We start from the raw sequence: 20,716 nt of genomic DNA, 5'->3' as shown, positions 1-20,716 counted from the left end.
CTGGTCCCTTAGACTTCAATGGGGTTCGATATTCAGTTCCGAACTTTTGTGATGTTCGAAAGTTCTGCCACAATCCGAACCAGGGGTTGTTTTGGCTTATGTCTACTGGTAAGTGGTAGTGAGGGGGTCCATATTATGGCTTCCTCCCTAGCAGTCTGTCTCCCAAAACAACTGGGAGCAGACTAGAGTAATGGAGATCTATGGCCCAGTCACATGGTACTGGAAGGACAGAGTTAGTTGAGAGCATGCATGAGGTCTGCGCTATGTGCTTGGTGGGACCCTGTTGCTTGGAGTGAGGTAACAGAGGTATGCTGAACTAGTGGAGTGGGCACAGGCTTAGTACATCCCTCCTGATGCAAACATACAAGTATAGTATGTAGTGACACGGGACAAGTTGCTTTTCAGAGGAACTCTTCACTTTATTGCTGCACACAGTGAAAGCTCATCTCTAAGTCGGGGAACTGCCTTAACCGGTTGCTGACTGCCTCACTTACATGTACGGCGGCATCTCTGCGCTGGATCATGTATCTGATATGTGATCCAGCACTGTGATTAGTCACAGCACAAGCCAATCAACAGATATCAGCAGTCATCAGCTGATCAGCTCCATCATTCAGGGAAAAGGAACTAGTGTGACGAATAGTGACAGGCGATCTTGCTGTTTTATTATTCCCTGCAAAGCAGGGGAAAAAACAGCAACATCGCTTAGTAAAAGCACCACATAACTCACACATTACACATAGTACAGTGCTGCATGACCGAGCAATTGCCAAAGTAGGGCATTGCTAAATAGCTAAAAATGCGCTGTTCATGAAGGGGGTAAAATTTTCCCAGAGGTCAAGTGGTTAATGTTAGATTCAACACATGACCACAGTCTCTCCCTGGTCCTGGGCATTGATGAGTACGCTCTGTGCGAGTGTTACCCCACATGCACGGGCTAGTAGGCCCTACCCACAAGTATGGCTAGCTTTAGCATAGAGAAAGTAATGGGTTGACCTGTGTGAGCTCCACCAAACAGCAGAAGCCATTGAGAGTATACTTTTACTATGTATCACTACGTATTACAATGTATTACCTGGAGTATGTTTTTCTTTCTCAACAAAAGTAGAACTTGGTTTTAATGGCTATATTAATGGCTATATTAAAATATTGATCAGTGTCACGGAGACCATTCTTGTGTGGCAACCTTTGTGGTAAAACTGTCATACCTCTGCATTTGACTTTATTTGCTGCACGCTTGTTCCAGAGCAGCTACTCAAAAAGCTTTGAAGCGAAAGACAACAAGGCAGCTACCATTTTTTAAAAGGGGTCAACATGATAGCCCATATGTTTTTTCTCAATACAGGTTTTGTTTAAGTTGTTGGACTTAAACACGCAGCCTGATACATGCAAATGTAACCATTTTGCATAACACTTGTGATAATCTTGCAGTATAAGGTTAAGTTCTAGAACAGGGGCGTCAAACTCAGTTTCATCCTGGGCCACATCAGCATTATGGTTGCCCTCAAAAGGCCGGTTGTATCTGTAAGACTAGATATGCAGAGCACCCCAACCCTCCTTACATCAGAGGTCAAGAGCCCCCACCATCAGAAGTTAGAAGTCCCCCACCCTCCCTTTCCATCACAGTGCACCTCTTACCTTGTGCGGCTGCTGGAAAAAAAGCTAGGAAACAGAAAGTGCAGGGTCTAAAGGAGGACCACAGTGGGGGCTGGAGTCAGCTTCCGGAGTCTGCTGAATGCTGAGACCAGGAGAGAGGGAGATGAGGGGGTGTTGTGGCTGCACAGAGAGGCACAGGGTCTGTAGGAGTTCTGTCTTCCTCTTTGCTGCCGACTGTTGAGATGGGGGGAAGGGGGGCAGAAACTAACCTCTCTGCAGCTGCACAGAGAAGAGCAGTATCTGGAGGAGGAGTTCTGTCTTCCTTTCTGCTGCCGACGGCTGAGACAAAGTAGGGGCAGAGACGACGAGGGGGGGGGGGGGCACTGCTGCAGGAGAGATGCGAGGGCCACATTAAATGGCCCGGCAGGCAGAATCTGGCCCGCGGGCCTTGTGTTTGACACAAGTGCTTTAGAGCAATCAGAGAAAGTGCTATGGTAGAACCTTTTGGCAAATATGTCTGAATGTTTAGCAGATGTTCCCCTCTTTTCCATAGCAAAGGAAATGACAATTCAGACTTTGTAACATCAGCCAAGTAGGAAGGAAAATAGCAGAGGAAAAAACAAAGGTACATACCTTACCTGCTCATGTGTGACCATCACAGTTGGGTCTGTGTAAGCTGCTGGATGTTTTCTGACAGGTTTTAGGAGTTACTGATTTTTTCTCTTTGTATTGATATTATATGTTATTAATATAGGCTTTACAATAGAAAAGAGCAAGATATCACACTTTTTACGTAAGCTAAAATCTTTTATTTTATTTTTGAAAAGAAGAAGAATATAGTCCTAAATGTACACAAACATATTAGATGGTTTTGTTATTTATGTGAATTTATATACATATATATTTATTTTATTTTTTTTAGGTGGGGCTTACTTGTAGTTTACCTAATAATGATAAACATAATTATGATATGCCTCTACACTGAAGTCATGTGACATTCTTTCCAAAAATGTGAGTAATATGATGACATACAGAAATATATAAATTCTTTATCTGCCATAGTTCCAAGATGTATGTATGCTAAAACATTTTCAATATTCTGTATAATTATTTTTTAAGGTAGGAATGTCCAATAAGGTTTTTCTTAGAGTTCCTAGATGGTTGGAGCAGTATAATGTAACACTTAGGATAGAAAATACATGCAAGAAGGCCAGTAGCAGATGAGAGGATAGCAAATATCTCCACAGCAGTGACATATTTTCCACTGGTACTCAAATAACCAGGTATGAAGCTCACCCAGACCATGACAAAGACCAACAAGCTGAATGTAATAAATTTTGCTTCATTAAAATTGTCAGGTAGATTCCTAGCCAGGAAGGCCAGAGCAAAACAAACCACCGCCAGGAGCCCGATATATCCAATAGCCATAAGAAATGCCAGTTCATATTCCCGGTTGCATTCTAGAATTATTTTTGTTAATACAGCATCCCTGTTCTTCTTTATAATCAATGATGTAGATGATAAGAACCCAACACAGATTGCAATCTGAACAGAAGTGGTCAGGCCCACCAGTGCCCTCTGATGAGAGGGCTGGAAGAATTTCATCACACTCTGGTTGGGCTTTGTTGTTGTGAAGGCAATAATGACAACTAATGTCTTAACTAATATGCATGAAATATCCAGGACAAAGCTGATAGCAAACACCATTTGTCTAAGGACACATAAGGTGGTGGAGGGTTCACCAATGAATGTAAAGGTTCCAATAAAAGACAGCAATAGTGAGATAAGAAGAAGGAAGCTCATTTCTAAGTTCTGGGCTCTCACTATTGGAGTATTCTTGTATTTGATGAACACCAGTGTAACTATAATGGTTTGAAAGATCCCCAGAGTGGCTGCTGTGGAGAATGTGATTGCAAGAGTTTCCCCAAAAGATAGGTAATCCACTTCTTTAGGAATGCAAGCAGTTTTATTGTTATTGGACCAGAAGTCTTGGTCACATCTTATACATTCAGTGCAATCTAAAAAAAGATATGGGGGCACACAATACCCATTAATTATGCAAAATATGTATATTTTACTCAAATCATATGTATATTTTAGTAATACATGTGTTGTATACTATGAATAAAACAGAAAAGCTATATGTGAAAAAGTAAGAAATATTTATCAGCTGTAATATAACAGAATATGTACTAACTTCTAGTATGCAGCAAGATAGATACAGTAGATAGATAGATAGATAGATAGATAGATCCCAGTCTGGGATGACATGTACATGCCATCCAGTTCAGGACCATTTGTGTGGTTAAAACTTTTTCCTGGTGCCTCCATGGCAGCATACATGTGATAGCAGCCCCACCTATTTCCGCCCAAAGGGGCAAGGCAAAGCTATAAAAAGTTTATATTTTGCCACAAGTTTAGGTAAAATGACAATATTTTTTTTTTTTTTTTTTTTCAGAAAGTAGTCAATAAATGATATATTGCTCAAACATGCCATGAGCATATGTGAAATTACACCCCAAAATGGGAGTCATTTGGGGGGTTTTGTGCTATCTGGGCATTTCATGGCCTCCAAAACTGTGATGGGTAGTGAGGAGTGAAATCAAAAATTTACACCCTTAAAAAGCCTGAAGGCGGTGCTTGGTTTTCGGTGTCCTGTACGCGGCTAGACTGCCAAAAAATCCCACACATGTGGTATCCCCGTACTCAGGAAAAGCAGCAGAACGTATTTTGGGGTGTAATTTCACATATGCCCATGGCATGTTTGAGCAATACATCATTTAGTGACAACTTTGTGAAAAAAAAAAAATATATATATTGTCATATTCCCGAAACTTGTGGCAAAATATAAAATATTCCATGGGCGCAACATGCCTATCAGCAAATAGCTTGGGGTGTTTACTTTCCAAAAAGGGGTAATTTGGGGGGGTTTTGACCTGTCCTGGTATTTTATGCACAACATTAGAAGCTTATGCCACACATCACCCACTCTTCTAACCACTTGACGACAAAGCCCTTTCTGACACTTTTTTGTTTACATGGAAAAATATTTTTTTTGCTAGAAAATTACTCTGAACCCCCAAACATTATATATTTTTTTTTAAAGCAAAGGCCCTACAGATTAAAATTGTGGGTGTTGCAATTTTTTTCACACAGTATTTGCGCAGCGATTTTTCAAACGCAATTTTTTTGGAAAAAAAAAACTTTTTTAAATTTTAATGCACTAAAACGCACTATATTGCCCAAATGTTTGATAAAATATAAAAGATGATCTTATGCCGAGTAAATAGATACCAAACGCGACATGCTTCAAAATTGCGTACAACCGCTCAGCGGTGACAAACTACATACATTTTTCAAAGCCTTTATAGGTTACCACTTTAGATTTACTGCTAAAATTACTGCCTTCGATCTGACGATACCTCACATGCATGGTGCAATTGCTGTTTACATATGACACGAGACCGACGTTTGCATTCGCCTTTGCACGCGAGCACGGGGGGGGCCCGGGGTGCTTTTTTTAAATTATTATTTATTTTGCTTTTTTATTTTATTTTTACACCGTTCCTTTCATTTTTTTCATTAATTTTTACTGTTATCACAGAGAATGTAAATATCCCCTCTGATAGCAATAGGTAGCGACAGGTACTTTTTTAAAAAAAAATTGGGTCTTTTAGACTCTAGATCTCTCTTCTGCCTTCAAAGCATCTGACCACACCAAGATCGGTGTGATAAGATAATTTCCCAATGGCGCTTTTTATATCTGGCGAAACTGAAGTCATGAAATGCTCGTAGCTTCCAGGTTCTTAGGCCATAGAGATGATTGGAGCTGTTCCGATCTTCAGCTCTATGGTCAGCTGGCGGAGCCACTGGCTGCATTATCAGGTTCGTCGGTGGGACAGGAGAGCCCGAGAAAACCAAGGAAGACGATGGGAGGGGGGAGGGGGGATGTTCCTTACCACTGCTTGTAAAAGCAGTCTAGTGGCTAATTAGTTGCTAGGATTGATTTTACAGGGAAGCCGACCGCTGGCTTAAAAGAGCGATACCAAGATGATATCTAAACCTACAGGCATCATTCTGGTATAACCACTCAAAGTCCAGCAACATACCAGTACGTTGCTGGTCCTTGTTGGGCATATATTGTAATGTTTTTTTTTTTCATGCAGCCTGTGGGCTGAACAGAAAAAAGATATTGATCGGTGGGTATGCCCACCATTAGAATACCACCCTGCATACACCCACTTCTAATGATGGGCATACATGCACTGTTGTTTTTTTTTAAACTGTGGTGGTGAAATCCCCCTCCTACAGCACTGGAGTCGCTGATTTACGTATCGTGAGAGCAAACACTGTTGCTGTCAAGATAAATAAATCAGTGCTGCAGCTGAATGGTGTACCTGAAAAGCAATCAATGGTAACAATAAAACATTAATTAAATAAAACCACAACAATCTGTGCCGAAGCATGGGGGCAATCTGCCCCTAATGTTAGGGGCAAATTCCCCCTCCACCCCTGCCCCCATGCTTTGGCATATATGCTCTTTTTTTTTTTTAACTGTGATGGTGAAATCACCTCCTACAGCACTGGAGTCGCTGATTTACGTATCATGAGAGCAAACGCTGTTGCTGTCAAGATAAATAAGTGCTGCAGCTAAATGGCGTACCTGAAAAGAAAATAATGGTTAACAATAAAACACAGTAAACAGTAAAGTACTACTTTTGGATTTTTTATTTTATTTTATTTTTATTTTTTTTAACTTTTTTTTTTTTTTTTTTACACTTTTTTTTGTAATTGTAATGGTTCCAGGTTCGGGTCTCTCAAAATGAGATGGAATCTTTGGAGACCCTGTGAAAGTATACCCTAGACTGTGCTGTACCCTACACTAATACTTCACTAGTGTGTGGTAGCGCTCGAAACATTCACCAATACAAAGACCAGGATGGTCAGGACTAGAAGGACAATAATAGTGGGTGTCACGCCTATATCCGCACTTGCTACAGATATCTTCTTTGGGGTGATCGTTGGGTAGGGGTACCAGGGAGGATATACGGAAAATGCCTCTCATGCAGCCAGCTCACTGCATTTGCGTTGGGAAGGTGGGGCACAGCACCGTCTGGAATCAGAAGGGCTGTGATGATCTCTTCCTGAGGAAGGATGCAGTTCATCCTAATGCTTTGTATAGCACATAAGCGTTCAGCAGAGCCAATTGGAATAAGTATACAGACACTGGTCGTTGAGGTCCACAGCTCCCATATTAGGGTTGTATTTGTGGACACAGAGGGGTTTCTCCACAACACCAGTCGCCGTAGGAATTTGGATTGTCGTTTCTGCGTGAAGGGAGGAAAACATTCAGTGAATCCCTCCACTTCACTGCGCGCAAATTATTACTTCTCAAGCAGGCTCTTTTCCCCAGCCTAAGACGGGAATCTACAAGGCGCTGGGGTAAGCCCCGGCGATTAAATCGCACGGTGCCACATGCGCCAATTCCATGATCAAACTAGTGACTAAAAAGTGGCACTTGTGTAATAATTGTCCACATACAAGTGTTACCCCTTTCCGAATAAGGGTGACACCAAGTCCAACACCATCTTACCAGCGCTCCCTATGTAGTTTGGGCAGTTCTCTGGCTCCACATGACTATCTTTTCCCTCATAAACTATAAAACTATATGCGTAGCCTGTTGCCCTGTCACAGAGCTTATACATCTTGACCCCGTATCTGGCACGCTTGCTGGGAAGATACTGTTTGAATGACAAGCGGCCAGAAAATGTAATCGGGCACTCATCAACGCAGACTACTTGATCGGGAGTAAACAAGGCTGCAAACTGTTGGTTGAAGTGATTTACGAGGGGCCGAATTTTGTGGAGCCGATCGTATTCTGGGTCACCCCGAGGACAGCAGAGTTCATTGTCAGTAAAATGCATGAACCGCAAGATCTGCTTGTATCTAGCCCTGGTCATGGAGGCAGAGAACATGGCATATTGTGTATTGGGTCAGTGGATCAATATGACCGCAACTCACTTTTTTTAGTTATGCCCATGAGGAGGGATAGGTCCAGAAAGGTCCTAAATTCGGAGACCGTAATAGGTCTCCAATCTCTGGTAAGGGTCAACTGGAGATTAGCGGTGATGAATTGACCAGCATACAAATTGCTTTGGTCCACAATAGATCTATAGAGATCTTCAGTGAAAAACAGTGAATAAAAATCAAGTGGCGTAAAATTAACTGTTTCCACCTGAATTCCAGGTTGGCCAGTGAATGGTGGAAGTACGGGTGCTGGGCTCCCAATTAGAATTGGCAAATGCAGCAGGAAGGGCAATATGAGCTCGACGGGCCTGCGTTTGTCTTCTTGGTGGCTGCGGGACACTACTTGTGGTAGCCACTGCACCAGCTTGAATTGCACTTATAGGACTCGCCACATCACCACCTGATACTGCAGTGCTGGATGTACGACCAGGGTGTACTAGGTCGCTGGTGCTTGCCAGTTCACCAGAAGGATGAGCGGCACTAATACTGGCTCTCTGCTCCATATGAGAGCCCTGCGGTTCTTGCACCTCAACAACAGAAGAACAGGGTCAGGTACGCCTGACCTTAGCAGGGACCACTACTCTGTCATCAGAGCTATATGTCAGGGTGCCGCTGCTGTCTACTGGATCGTATTCTGAGCCTGAATCTGACAGATGGGTGACTTCCTCTTCACTCTCATCTGTCATGCTCAGAAACGTGTAGGCCTCTTCACTAGTGTACCTTCGATTGGACATTGTGGCCTCTAAATTTACTGGTACAACTAGTGAAACTCACAGGAAAAAATAGCACCTGATTGTCAGCAACTGCTTCATTCGCTGCCAAAAAAAGTGTTATGCCCTGTACACACGGTCAGACATTGATCGGACATTCCGACAACAAAATCCATTGTTTTTTTCCGACGGATGTTGGCTCATACTTGTCTTGCATACACACGGTCGCACAAAGTTGTCGGAATTTCCGAACGTCAAGAACGCGGTGACGTACACCACATATGACGGGACTATAAAAGTGCAGTTCAATACCAAGCGCGGTACCCTTTGGGCTCCTTTTACTAATCTCGTTTTAGTAAAAGTTTTTGGTGAGAGATGATTCACGCTTTTTCAGACTCGTGGTTTTCAGATCGTATTTTTGGTGTTCAGTTTGTGCTTGTGGGTTTGTATCTGTTCTTCAGTGCGTGCAGTGAGTTCCTCTTCACTCTCATCTGTCATGCTCAGAAACGTGTAGGCCTCTTCACTAGTGTACCTTCGATTGGACATTGTGGCCTCTAAATTTACTGGTACAACTAGTGAAACTCACAGGAAAAAAGAGCACCTGATTGTCAGCAACTGCTTAGTTCACTACCAAAAAAACTGTTATGCCCTGTACACGCGGTCAGACATTGATCGGACATTCCGACCACAAAATCCATCGTTTTTTTCCGACGGATGTTGGCTCAAACTTGTCTTGCATACACACGGTCGCACAAAGGAATTTCCGAACGTCAAGAACGCGGTGACATACACCACGTATGACGGGACTATATAAGTGCAGTTCAATACCAAGCGCGGCACCCTTTGGGCTCCTTTTGCTAATCTCGTTTTAGTAAAAGTTTGGTGAGAGATGCTTCGCGCTTTTTCCGACTCGTGGTTTTCAGATCGTATTTTTGGTGTTCAGTTTGTGCTTGTGGGTTTGTATCTGTTCTTCAGTGCGTGCAGTGAGTTCCCATTGATTTTTCATTGTGTTCTTGTCCGTTCGTTACTGATTTTCAGGTCACTCTTCACAGGCCTTGCTGTTCTTCAGTGTGTTCTGTTACTACGTTCTGACCAGCCGAACGTTTTCTAGCCATGTTGCGTGTACATACTCATCATAGCGTTCATGCTGTGTGGGGCCTTGGTGTTGGGGTTCTTACTTTGACACAAGCCCAGTCTATGAACAGGGCGAAGAGGAGTTCATGGACTAAGAATTGGTTGCTCCAATGTGACCAATTCTGTCACATGCCTTTGCTCCGTGAAATCCGTCAGAATAATCCTGATGATTTCAGGAACTTTCTCAGGATGACAGACCCTGTTTTTCACCGTTTGTTGGCTTTGCTGACCCCTTATATCAGCAGGCAGAGGCTAGTCGCCACCCTGCGGTACTTGGCGACGGGGAGAAGCCTGCAGGGCCTCAAGTTCTCGACAGGCATCTCCCCCCAGGCTCTGGGGATCATTATCCCGGAGACCTGTTCTGCCATCATCCAGGTCCTGCAGAAGGAGTATATTAAGGTAAGATTTTTATCCTTTAACATCACATTTTATTGTATTTAATGTTTGATAATATATTGTATTTTTTTCCTCATTCCCTAATTACCATGATTGTAATATGCTGTGAATGTCCCCTTTGTCCTCATGCATGCTGGATTTTTTTTTTTTTTTTTAAATGTTGTCATTTATACATATTTGCCTTCACTTACCTCCCCAGCATGCTCTCCTGGGCCAATATCCACCTCATCTAGTCACTTAACAATGTATTTTGTCAGCTCCATAGTAGTGCTTTACCCTAAATACCCCCTAAAATGTGTAAAAATGTGATTTGTGCTTTAAATTCAGGCAGAGTGCCAGAGGTTTTTTTAGGGTCCCAAAATCATTTGCAACCCTCCCTCCCCCCCAACTGCTAAGTCAGCTGATACCAATCCTCTATCTGCTGACTTTGCCAAACCCATACACACTATATACCCACCTCTTTTGTGGTCAGATTTATGGATGAATTCCCCAAAGCATGTAGTGCAAGCGCCTGCCTGAATACTTTCAAATGGCACTATTTAAAGTTTTTGTATCCTCTTATTATCTTGATAGGTAATAGCAGAATGTAAAAATGTGCTAAAATGTGTACAGCGTGTATTTTTATATCTTTGTATTATGACACTTCTTACCTGTCCAGTGGGCTGCCAATAGTGTAAGTAAGGAGGGGCTGGCCAAAGTAATACACATTATTTAGGCATTCATCTCTCTATGAAGTGGGAAGTGGAGAGGATTACCTGTCCAAAACATCTCCCCCCTAAAATTTTTAAAATGGCCCATGGGGGGGGGGGGGGGGAATCTGATAGGTGGACCTCATACCTTTGTCTTTAAATACTCCCTAAAATAAATGTTATACTGATGTTGGCCAAGAATGTTTGTGTCTAATCTGCTTTCAATGTTTATGTGCAAAATGATTAACTTTTTTTTCTTGTTTGACTCCACAGTTTCCTTCCAACCCACAGGAATGGCAGACTGTGGCCTCCCACTTTGCCCAGCGGTGGGACTTTCCCAACTGCGTAGGGACAATTGATGGGAAACACGTCCACATCATCCCAACCCTCAACTCGAGGTCATACTATTACAACTACAAGGGGTTCAATAGTATTGTAATGTTGGCAGTGGTGTCGGCTACTTACTTCCTGTATGTGGATGTGGGGAAGAATGGCTGGATGTCAGATGGTGGAGTCATTGCCCACACGGAGTTCTACAGGCGTCTCCAGAATGGCAGCTTGGGCTTGCCACCTCCAGAAGACAATGCGGAAGGACTCCCATTCGTCTTCGTTGCGGATGAAGCGTGTGCGCTGGGGGACCATCTTATGCGGTCATTCCCTATGAGGACCCTCACCCCCGGAACAGAGGGTTTTTATAATTACCGGCTGGCCAGAGCCCGAAGAGTGGTGGATAAGGGTTGTCCCGATACCACTTTTTTAGGACCGAGTACAAGTACCGATATTTTTTTTCAAGTACTCGCCGATACTTTTTTTTAATGTCACGTGACAGTGTTTTTGCTTTTTTGTTTTTTAACAGTGCTTTTTTTTTTTTTTTGAGGGGGGGGGAGGGGGTGAACGGTGTATGTGTGTGTGTGTTGTTTTTTTTTTTTTTTTTTTTTTTTTTAATTTACAATTTTTATTTTTTACAATAATTTTTTTTTTTTTTTCTTTATTGCAATATGTGTTTTTTTTTGTTTTTTTTTTTTGTTTTTTTTTTTAATCAGCCCTGTTGGGGGGCTTTGGTGAGATATCAGGGGTCTTAACAGACCTCTGATATCTCCCCCTTGAGACAGAGAAAGAGACAGAGGATAGAGATTCCCCAGTCCCTTTCTCTGCAGCCTCAGCTGCACTGAAAATGAATGGAGAGAAGACAGCGGCTCCTCTCCATTCATAAACTGACACATCGTAATCACAGCTGACTCTGTCCATTCACAAAGGAAGGAGGAGGAGGACGGCGGAACGGAGGGGGAGAACGGAGGGGGACAGAGAAGGAGAGGGGAACGGAGGGAACAGCGGAGAGGCACAGAGAAGGAGAGAGGAACGGAGGGGACAGCGGAGGGGGACAGAAAAGGAGAGAGAGGAACGGAGGGGACAGCGGAGAGGCACAGAGAAGGAGAGAGGAACGGAGGGGACAGCGGAGGGGGACAGAAAAGGAGAGAGGAACGGAGGGGGACAGAGGAACGGAGGGGCATAGAGGAGGATGCAGTGACAGTCAGCGGTGAGCAATCACTGCTGTATGTCACTAAAGCAGCTGAAAGCCGCTGGGGGAGAATCTTGTAACTCCCCCACGCGCCGATCACAGCTGACTTCCAGGTATCGGGGGAAGCATCGGGAGCATTTGCCCGAGTACAAGTACTTGGGCAAATGCTCGGTATCGGTGCCGATACCGATACTAGTATCGGTATCGGGACAACCCTAGTGGTGGAGAACACGTTTGGAATAATGCCCAGCCGGTTTTGCCTATTTCTTACACCAATACACATGGCGGAATATAAACTCAATCACATCATCCTGGCTTGCTTTGTTCTCCACAACTTTTTAAGGAGCAATTCTGTGAACTATGCTGCCTCAGTTGGGCCTGAGGCCGGAATTCAGAATGAACCAACCCTGACGACACTTGAAACTGGCCGTCCTGGCTTGCCCCCCCAGAGTGTCGTGAGGTCCGTCTAAGATACATGGAATACTTTGCGGGTAGGGGGGCCATCGATATGCCAGACAATGTCTGAGAAATTTTTTAAATAAAAATATATTTTAAACTGAACAAGTATTTGCTTTGATTTACTGCTTAGCTTTCTGTTAGCTGACCATGACCGAAATTTGGGGAGTCCTGAAAATGGCGTGATTGTGTAAAATTAGAAAGCACTGTTGGGTATTATTTACTAAAGGAAAATACACTTTGCACTACAAGTGCACTTGAGACTGCACTGAAACTGCACTTGTAGTGCAAAGTGGATTTGCCTTTAGTAAATGGCAACCATTGCCACTGAAAACAACAACTTTATACTCCAAAAATGCTTTTGAGCATTGAAAGAAGCCACACATTGTTGATTATCAATCTTTTTAATCAAAGCACAATCACATGTGCGTTTCTAAAAGGGTTTTTGAACAAACCAACATGTTTGTTGTATAACAATTTTTGAGGTCACATTAATAATAAGTAGAAATTGCCTTTTAAGTTAAAACAGGCATGTTTTAAACAATAAAACTCTGGAACTTACAAAGTTTAATAGAAAGTCCTCCGAGTCTTTTCTCTCCAATGTGAAAAAAAATAGGTATACTTAGCACAGATATTTGAGGCCAGAAATAGGAATATGAAACATTGTTTGGAAGTGGGGTACAATTGTCTGTTTTGGCAGAGTTCAAAGATCAAGAAATATTTTTGTCCTTTGTCAAGCTTGAATACTTACCTGTTTTGTGCAAGCTTCACAGATGGAGACACCATTAAAGTATACACTGGAGCACCTGTGTGGGCCCCCTTATAAAAAGGATGTTCTTGTGTCGCACACTAGTGCTCCTGTGTCCAGATGTGTAAACAGCTGCTGAGTGTCCTCTCCTTACACAGAATCTAGTTTGCATATCATTCTAGTTACAAACCCATCTAGACAACAAACGTATTTTAAGAGAAGTAGGGCATAAAAAATGTATTGAACTGCATCTGGACAAAACATGGTATTTAGTGGTCGAACGAACAATGTTTCCTACGAACGAATAATGTGTCCATGAACATAAAAGTTGCCATTTTAAACTGTACAACAGTAAAGAAAAGCACATGGAGCAGCACGAACGTAATGGAAATAAAGAATAGGAACACAGGACAACTACTTACTTTTTTGCAGCACTCTCTTGATCCTTCTATACTGATCGTGCTCCCTTAATTTGAGGTCCGACCACCGCTTCCTCAGTTGATCCTTGGATCGCCGTACCCCAAAATTCCTGTGCAGACTCTTCACAACTTTCGCCGTGATCTTGGCCTTTCTGACATTTTGGGTTGGGGTAAGGTCCATACTTCCCGTCATAGTCGGCCCTTTTCAATATGTCCACCATCTCTACCATCTCTATAAAGGCCATATTTGAGGCCTTAAATCTTCTCCTCCGGGATCGTGACGTTTCTGGCTCCGGGCTTTCCTCCTCCTCCTCGTTGCTGTAATTATCACGCACCTGTTGTGTCTCCGCCATGTGCTCTCCCCCACTGCACCAAAAGAGAAGGGGCAGGGAATAGACTAGAAAGAACGTCAGGGGCTGGTGGAGTTTCACGCATGCGCAGTGTATATAAAGCGTAGCGCGCGCGCGTCGTACGTACGATCTGTGAGCGGAGGAAGGAGTATTGGAAGCGCCGATCGTGATAACAAAGGTAACATTTAAACTTGGGCTTATACTGCTTATAGATTGAGGCGTATATTGGGACAAGATTAGGAGACTTTAGCCTGACATTAGGGTTTGTCTTGTGTATTGCAGATAAAATGGATGGCTTCAATGACCACAACTTCATCCCCCTGTTAATAGACAAGTACAGGGAGCTGCCCTGTCTGTGGCAGGTCAAACACCCACAATATAATCATAAACAAAAGAGGCAGGCAGCCCTGGAGAAACTGCTGGAGTTGGTGAAGCCGGTGGTCCCCACGGCAACCATCCCCTATTTAAAAGCCAAAATCGGTGGCCTGAGGAGCACATATCTTAGGGAGCGCAAGAAGGTCCAGGATTCCCAGAGATCAGGAGCTACAGCAGATGACATTTATGTCCCCAGGCTGTGATACTACGAGAGACTTTGATTTCTGTCAGACCAAACTGAAGTCAGGGAATCCCTCTCAACCTTTCCTTCCACTCTTCCTTCCACCCCAGCTGAGGCTTCCGATGTCCAACCTGGAACTTCCAGCCAGGAAGAAGTGGAGGAGCCCAGCTTGAGCCAGGTATAGCATTGTTCTACAGATTTCTGGTCAATAAATAAATGATGTTTACTAGATGTTATTATGTTATTATTGATCACTAATTGCTGATTTAATAAAGTGTTTTACATATCAATAGACAGTAGTGGGCAAAAATAATTGGGACAAGAATAAAAAATGCTGGGCTCAGAATGATAGGCTTTTATATTTGTTAACATTCAATTTGCAACAGTCATAAGATGAAAATTGTGTGTGATTGATGAAGAAAAAAACTAAAACGATGTCCCTTTTTAATACACAGGAAGACCTCAGCCAGGAGGAGGCTGTGGAATGTGGCACACAGGAGGAGGCTGTGGAATGTGGAAGCCAGGAGGAGGCGGGGGTTAGTGGCACCCAATAGGAGCCTCACAGAATCGCAGGTTCCTCCCCTCCGCCTTAGAAACAAAAGACCCAGATAGGGGAGTAACGTGGAGGAGTCAGCGCTCAGGCTGATTCAGGAGGCTTCTGCGTCCCTCAGAGCCACCCCAACTAGTGAAGAGGCCTTTGCCTGCATGGCTGCCACAAAACTGCAGGACATGCAGGAGGGCCAATGCCTCATGTGTGAGGAAATCATTTATAAAACATTAACTAAGGGGGTGAGGGGCCAAATCACACCCAATACCCACCTGTGTGAGTTACATCCTCCTCCTCCTCCTCCTGCCACAACTCCAACACCACAGACACAGCGTGGAAGGAAGAGTGGAAGGAAGACAAGAAAGTGATGGCCTGGGTTCAGTCTGGTCTGACAAAAGATGCAGGCTCTCGTATGACCACAGCCTGGGGACATACATGTCATCTGCTGCTGTTCATGATCTCTTGGACTTCTGGACCAGATTGTACTCCCTTATATATGGACTCCTCAGGACACCAATTTTGCCTGAAAATAATGTGTGCCCTGGGGGCCAAAGGCTTTGCCAATTTCTGCAGTTTCTCCAGCGTTGCCTTCCCTCTTTCTTTGGTTAGGACCCCTTAATAAATGTTTTTTTTTTTTTTAATAGTACTCGCCTATGTGTGTTTTCCTTCAAAAAGGACTGTTAGTTTGTGAGGAGGCAGGTACATTTCAAAAATACAATGTGAAATTAACAAGAGACACCAACACCAAACAATCTCCTTGAGATTAAATAATACAAGATAATAATCGTGTTGTGGTAACTTGACACACAAAACAAACTCAAAACTATTCTGGAGTTAAAAAAAAATTAATCAAAAAAATAACAGGAGATCAGGATTTAAAAAACTAAAAAAAAAAAAAAAATCTAAAAACTAAAAACAAAATTTTTTTCGGGAGCTGTGACAAATAAAAATATTATATTCATGAAATCACGATAAATAATAAAGAAAGAAGTTTGTGATAACTTTGTGTGAATATGAGCAGCAAAACAACTTCATTCTTCTAGCATTATAAAGAAGAAGAGAGTGCGCTGCATTAAACAATTTAAAACATTGCAGCATGATGAAAGTGCTATATCCATTACGAATGCTAATTTTACCAGACCGAGCAGTTCCGTCTCGGAATTTATTCTGAGCATGCGTGGCACTTTGTGCGTCGGAATTCTCCACACACGGTCGGAATTTACGCAAACGGATTTTGTTGTCGGAAAATTTTATAGCCTGCTCTCAAACTTTGTGTGTCGGAAATTCCAATCGAAAAAGTCTGATGGACCCCACACACAGTCGGAATTTCTGACCACAAGCTCCGATCGCACATTTTCCGGTGGAAAATCTGACCGTGTGTACAGGGCATTAGCGTTTTCGTAGGGATCAGGCCTGTCTCTGCAAATGCTGCAGTTATGTGTTTTGTAAGTGACAGTAATCGATTGATACTGCACTTGGGTGGGCTAGGCTGGGCTAGGCGGAGGGGTAATATATGGGGGTACCTGACACTATAAAAACCTGACGGTGAAACAAATCAACTAACTGGCGAATTAGGATCATCCGTGACACTAATACGGCGATCAGAAAAAAGATCTATTAGTGACACTGAGACGGGTGAAAGGGTTAACTGGGGCGCGATCAAGGGGTTAAACCTCTATTAGGGGGGTTTGGGGGGTACCCTAGACCTACCTGGGCCTACTACTAACTGCCCTAACACTGCTTAGAGTCACAAATGACACCAATGCAGTGATCAGTGAAAAATCTGAAAACTGCAGTTGGTGACACAGTGACAGGGAGTGAAGGGGTTAACTGGGGGGGGCGTGATCGGGGGGTGACAAGTGTGCCTACGTGTACTGTGTCAGTGTGGTGTTGGTGCAACTCACTGTAAGACGTCCTCTCTTTGGAACGAAAAAGAATTACAGGCAGGGGAAGCATTTTCATTCCCCAGAACCGATCAGCAGGTACAAGCCAGAAATCATTGACCTGGACCAGAAGACTGATCGGTTCTGCAACAAATCCGATCGTCACGGGCACGTTAAAGCGTCCATTAAAGTGAAATTTAAAGTAATATAATATATATATATTTTTTAAATGTTATACTCACCTGCTCTGTGCAATGGTTTTGCACAGAGTAGCCCCGATCCTCTTCTTCTCGGGTCCCCTGCCTTTGCTCCTGATTCCTCTCTCTTGACCAGTGCCCCCAACAGCAAGCCTCTTGCTACGGGGGAACTGGTGCGAGATCACTCCTGAGCCTTGTTTTATGGATCAATAAGACACTTTGAGCTGCGGCTCGGTCCTGCCCCCCGTTCTCTCCTCATTGGCTCACTGGCTGTGATTGACAGGAGGAGGAAGAGCCAATGGCTCCCACTACTGTGTCTCAGCCAATAAGGAGAGAGAGACGGTGGACAGCCGAGACTCTCGTACACATCGCTAGATCGGGATTGGGCTCAGGTGAGTATTAGGGGGGCGGGGGAGAGCGGCACACAGAAGGTTTAAAAAACCTTCAGTCTTTACAACCACTTTAAGTGCTACAATGAAGAAATTGTTAGGAGTTAGAATTGTTTAGCAGGAGAGACATGCATAGTTCCTTTTATTTAAAAGCATTTTCTCCATGTTTCTAGCAATTGTTTATTTTCTACGTACACTACATGTGCAGAGTACACTGCCAGAAAATCCCTGAGAATGGAGCAGGGTGCTGGTGACAATTCAGCAGCTGTATCATCAGAGGCCATCCAATGGCCTGGACGTAGCAGCATGAGACATAGCTACACCTGCAAGTCTGGACCTGTCATCACTAAAAGAGGACACACTAGCACTGCTCAGTTGCAAAAATGTGGCAGAAATGCAAATGCGTTTTTGCTGCAATGTGTTGCGTTTTTGATGCATGTTTTTGATGCATGTTTAATGCATTTTTGCTGCATTTGCTTTGCGTTTTTACACTGGACATGTGACTGGACAAAGCATTTCCCACAAGTGTTTTGCATTTTTTGCTGTGGTTTCCATTAATTTCAATGGTGAGGTGTGTTTTTTCTTATTTTTATTTACTGCGTCAAAAATGCAACTGAAACGCAACGGACAAATTGAAGAGTTCCATGGGATTTAAAGGGACGCATTTTTCTTCCACTTTTAATAACTGAAATACTTATCAAAAACTGACCAGTGTGAAAGGGCCCTTCATGTGCTGTGCATACTTGCACATTATAGCACGAGCTTACTCCCAACTCAGGAGATTTTAGTTCTGCTTTATGTAATAGTATATGTCTATGGATGTCATTTAAGTTACTGAAATTAAGGATATTACCTGTTTCATTTGATATTTCTCCATCTGGACATGGAATACATGAGAAGCAGCAAGCTGGTTGACCCTGTATTATGCTCTTCCTGAATCCAGGCTTACAGCTGGCACTGCACACTGAGACTGGAGGCTGACAGAGATGTGGTTAGTCATGTAATATTTATACACTCAGTACACTCAATTTTGGTATGGTGCATTCAATGTCTCCATTATACTTCAAAGTATTACTATATGTCGCAAGAAGCATTGTTTGTGTTTGCAAAAATAGCAATTGCTGCAGACCAAACAATCATAGAGACAATATTATATCTTCTACCAGCAGAGAAGCCAGGAGCATAAACAATTGGGGCCCTTAGAGTTTAAACCTCAATCCTACCAAATCAAAACTTTTTATCGTGAAGAGCGTTTCTGTTAAGATCAGACCAGTTTGATTTTAATGCTGGTCACGTAATGGGGGATTTTTTGTAGATAACGGGTTCCTCATTACTGTTTGGTACCACCAATTTGAAAGGGATCAGTCCCCATCTGGTACATTGCACTCTACCTTACATAATCCCTGAAGAAGTCAGTCTAGAGAAAAGTGTAATGGATTTTCTATAGATGAATGGATCATTATTCTGGGGGTGAATTACAACATAGGTATGTTGAGGACATTGGTAAAAATATCTTTTAGCAGACAGCTGTTTCCTAACATCCAGGTGCTATGGTATCCAGCAAATAAATGGTAACGTACAGGATTCATAAAAGACAGGTCATGTCTAATAAACATGATCGGGATAAAAAACAGATGTTAGAAAAACCATTGATGTATCATATTTTGGATTCTGAAAAAAAAAATTTGGCCATCAATCCTAATAATGAACTGGAACAAAAAGGTCTCAAGTACTACTAGAGTAAAATGTATGTATGCTGGTAAGGAACAGGTTAAAGGACAGAAGCTAAAGCGTGGTGGCCAATGGGACAAATATTCCAAATGGACTAAAATTTGCAGGGGTGTTCCACGGAGGTCAGTATACTGCTTGGTTCTTTTCAGTCCAATCATTAATTAACTGACAGGTAAATAGATAATAATCTGGCCTTTTTTGCTGATGCCACAAAATTGGTCCCTACATATTAAACATCTTGGTATTTTGGTAATTTTTTTTAATACATTTTTTGGATTATTAAGCAGGTTTTGCTCATATATACAATGATGTCTCTAGTCATAATCACAGTATGTGTTATAGCCTAGAGGCCAGATATATCAGATCATATATACCATGAGTGCTCAACCTGTGGCCCTCCAGCTGTTGCAGAACTACAAGTCCCATGAGGCATTGCAAAGCTGACAGTTACAAGCATGACTCCCAATGGCAGAGGCATGATGGGAGTAGTAGTTCTGCAACAGCTGGAGGGCAACAGGTTGAGCACCCATGAAATATACACATGTTTATATTGCTTACATGTACTATTTTTCCTCTTTTGCTTCAGAACACCCTTTGCCTGAAGAAGCATTCAGCAAAACATACGTTAGGACCCTGGGTGATACCCTTACAACTTGAGCTCCACTTGTGATTTTCACAGAGAAAGTGTTACCTTTCTAGATCTGACAATTTCTTTGGATAAGGACAGATGGATTAAAACAAAATTATTTAGGAAGATAACTGCAGCTAACAGTCTGTTACATGCGGAGAGCTTCTATCATATTTCTTGTATTTCATCCTGAAACTTCTTATGACAGGTTGTGGTTCCTCTTTTTGTCATACTGCAGAGAAACGAAAGTTTTGTATAAAGTTAAAAATATATATGGTTTGCAGAACTTGTCTGGGTTAGGATGCATAGGTTGATTTTTAAAAGTTTAGAATGTTTTGTATAACGGAAGTGTACCGCCTGTTCGCTTGTGACGCAATATGCTGAAAATTATATGTACACTGTATTAGCTGTATTAGACACTCTTGACATGTAGACAATAGTCGGGTCAGGTGTGTCCATTCTTTTTGGTCAGAAAGATGGAATAAATCTCCCATACCAGAGTTCTTTGTCCAACAATGTAATTCACCGATATCCTGCCTTTAAACCTGCTACTTTAAGAATAAACCACTTGGCAAATATCTAAGGGCATGTCGTAACTGTACAGAGGAGCAGGACTTCAAACAAGAAGCTAGAGTTTTGAGGGAGCGATTCCACTCAAAAGGCTACAATATGAAATGGCTTACCAAAGCCTACAATAGAGCTAAAGACAGTGATAGGGACTCTCTCATTTATAAACGAAGA

The 20,716-nt window shown here is 42.7% G+C and overlaps 1 protein-coding gene across 1 annotated transcript in view; it reads right to left on the bottom strand.

Annotated features, from left to right (window-relative positions):
• Positions 1 to 2,703: 2,703 nt before the first annotated feature.
• LOC141141213 (extracellular calcium-sensing receptor-like) overlaps positions 2,704 to 20,716 on the bottom strand; it is a 36,042-nt gene continuing 18,029 nt past the window's right edge. Inside the window, exons 5-6 of the mRNA XM_073628899.1 lie at positions 18,470 to 18,593; positions 2,704 to 3,614 (exon numbers count right to left, since the gene is read on the bottom strand). Coding sequence (XP_073485000.1) covers positions 2,704 to 3,614; positions 18,470 to 18,593 — 1,035 coding nt within the window. The remainder of the gene's footprint in view (positions 3,615 to 18,469; positions 18,594 to 20,716) is intronic.

Source organism: Aquarana catesbeiana, linkage group LG04 (genome assembly GCF_042186555.1).
Source record: "Aquarana catesbeiana isolate 2022-GZ linkage group LG04, ASM4218655v1, whole genome shotgun sequence".
Lineage (NCBI taxonomy): Eukaryota > Metazoa > Chordata > Amphibia > Anura > Ranidae > Aquarana > Aquarana catesbeiana.
The sequence above is the reverse complement of the archived record's forward strand: the minus strand, read 5'-3'. Positions and strand labels throughout refer to the sequence as shown.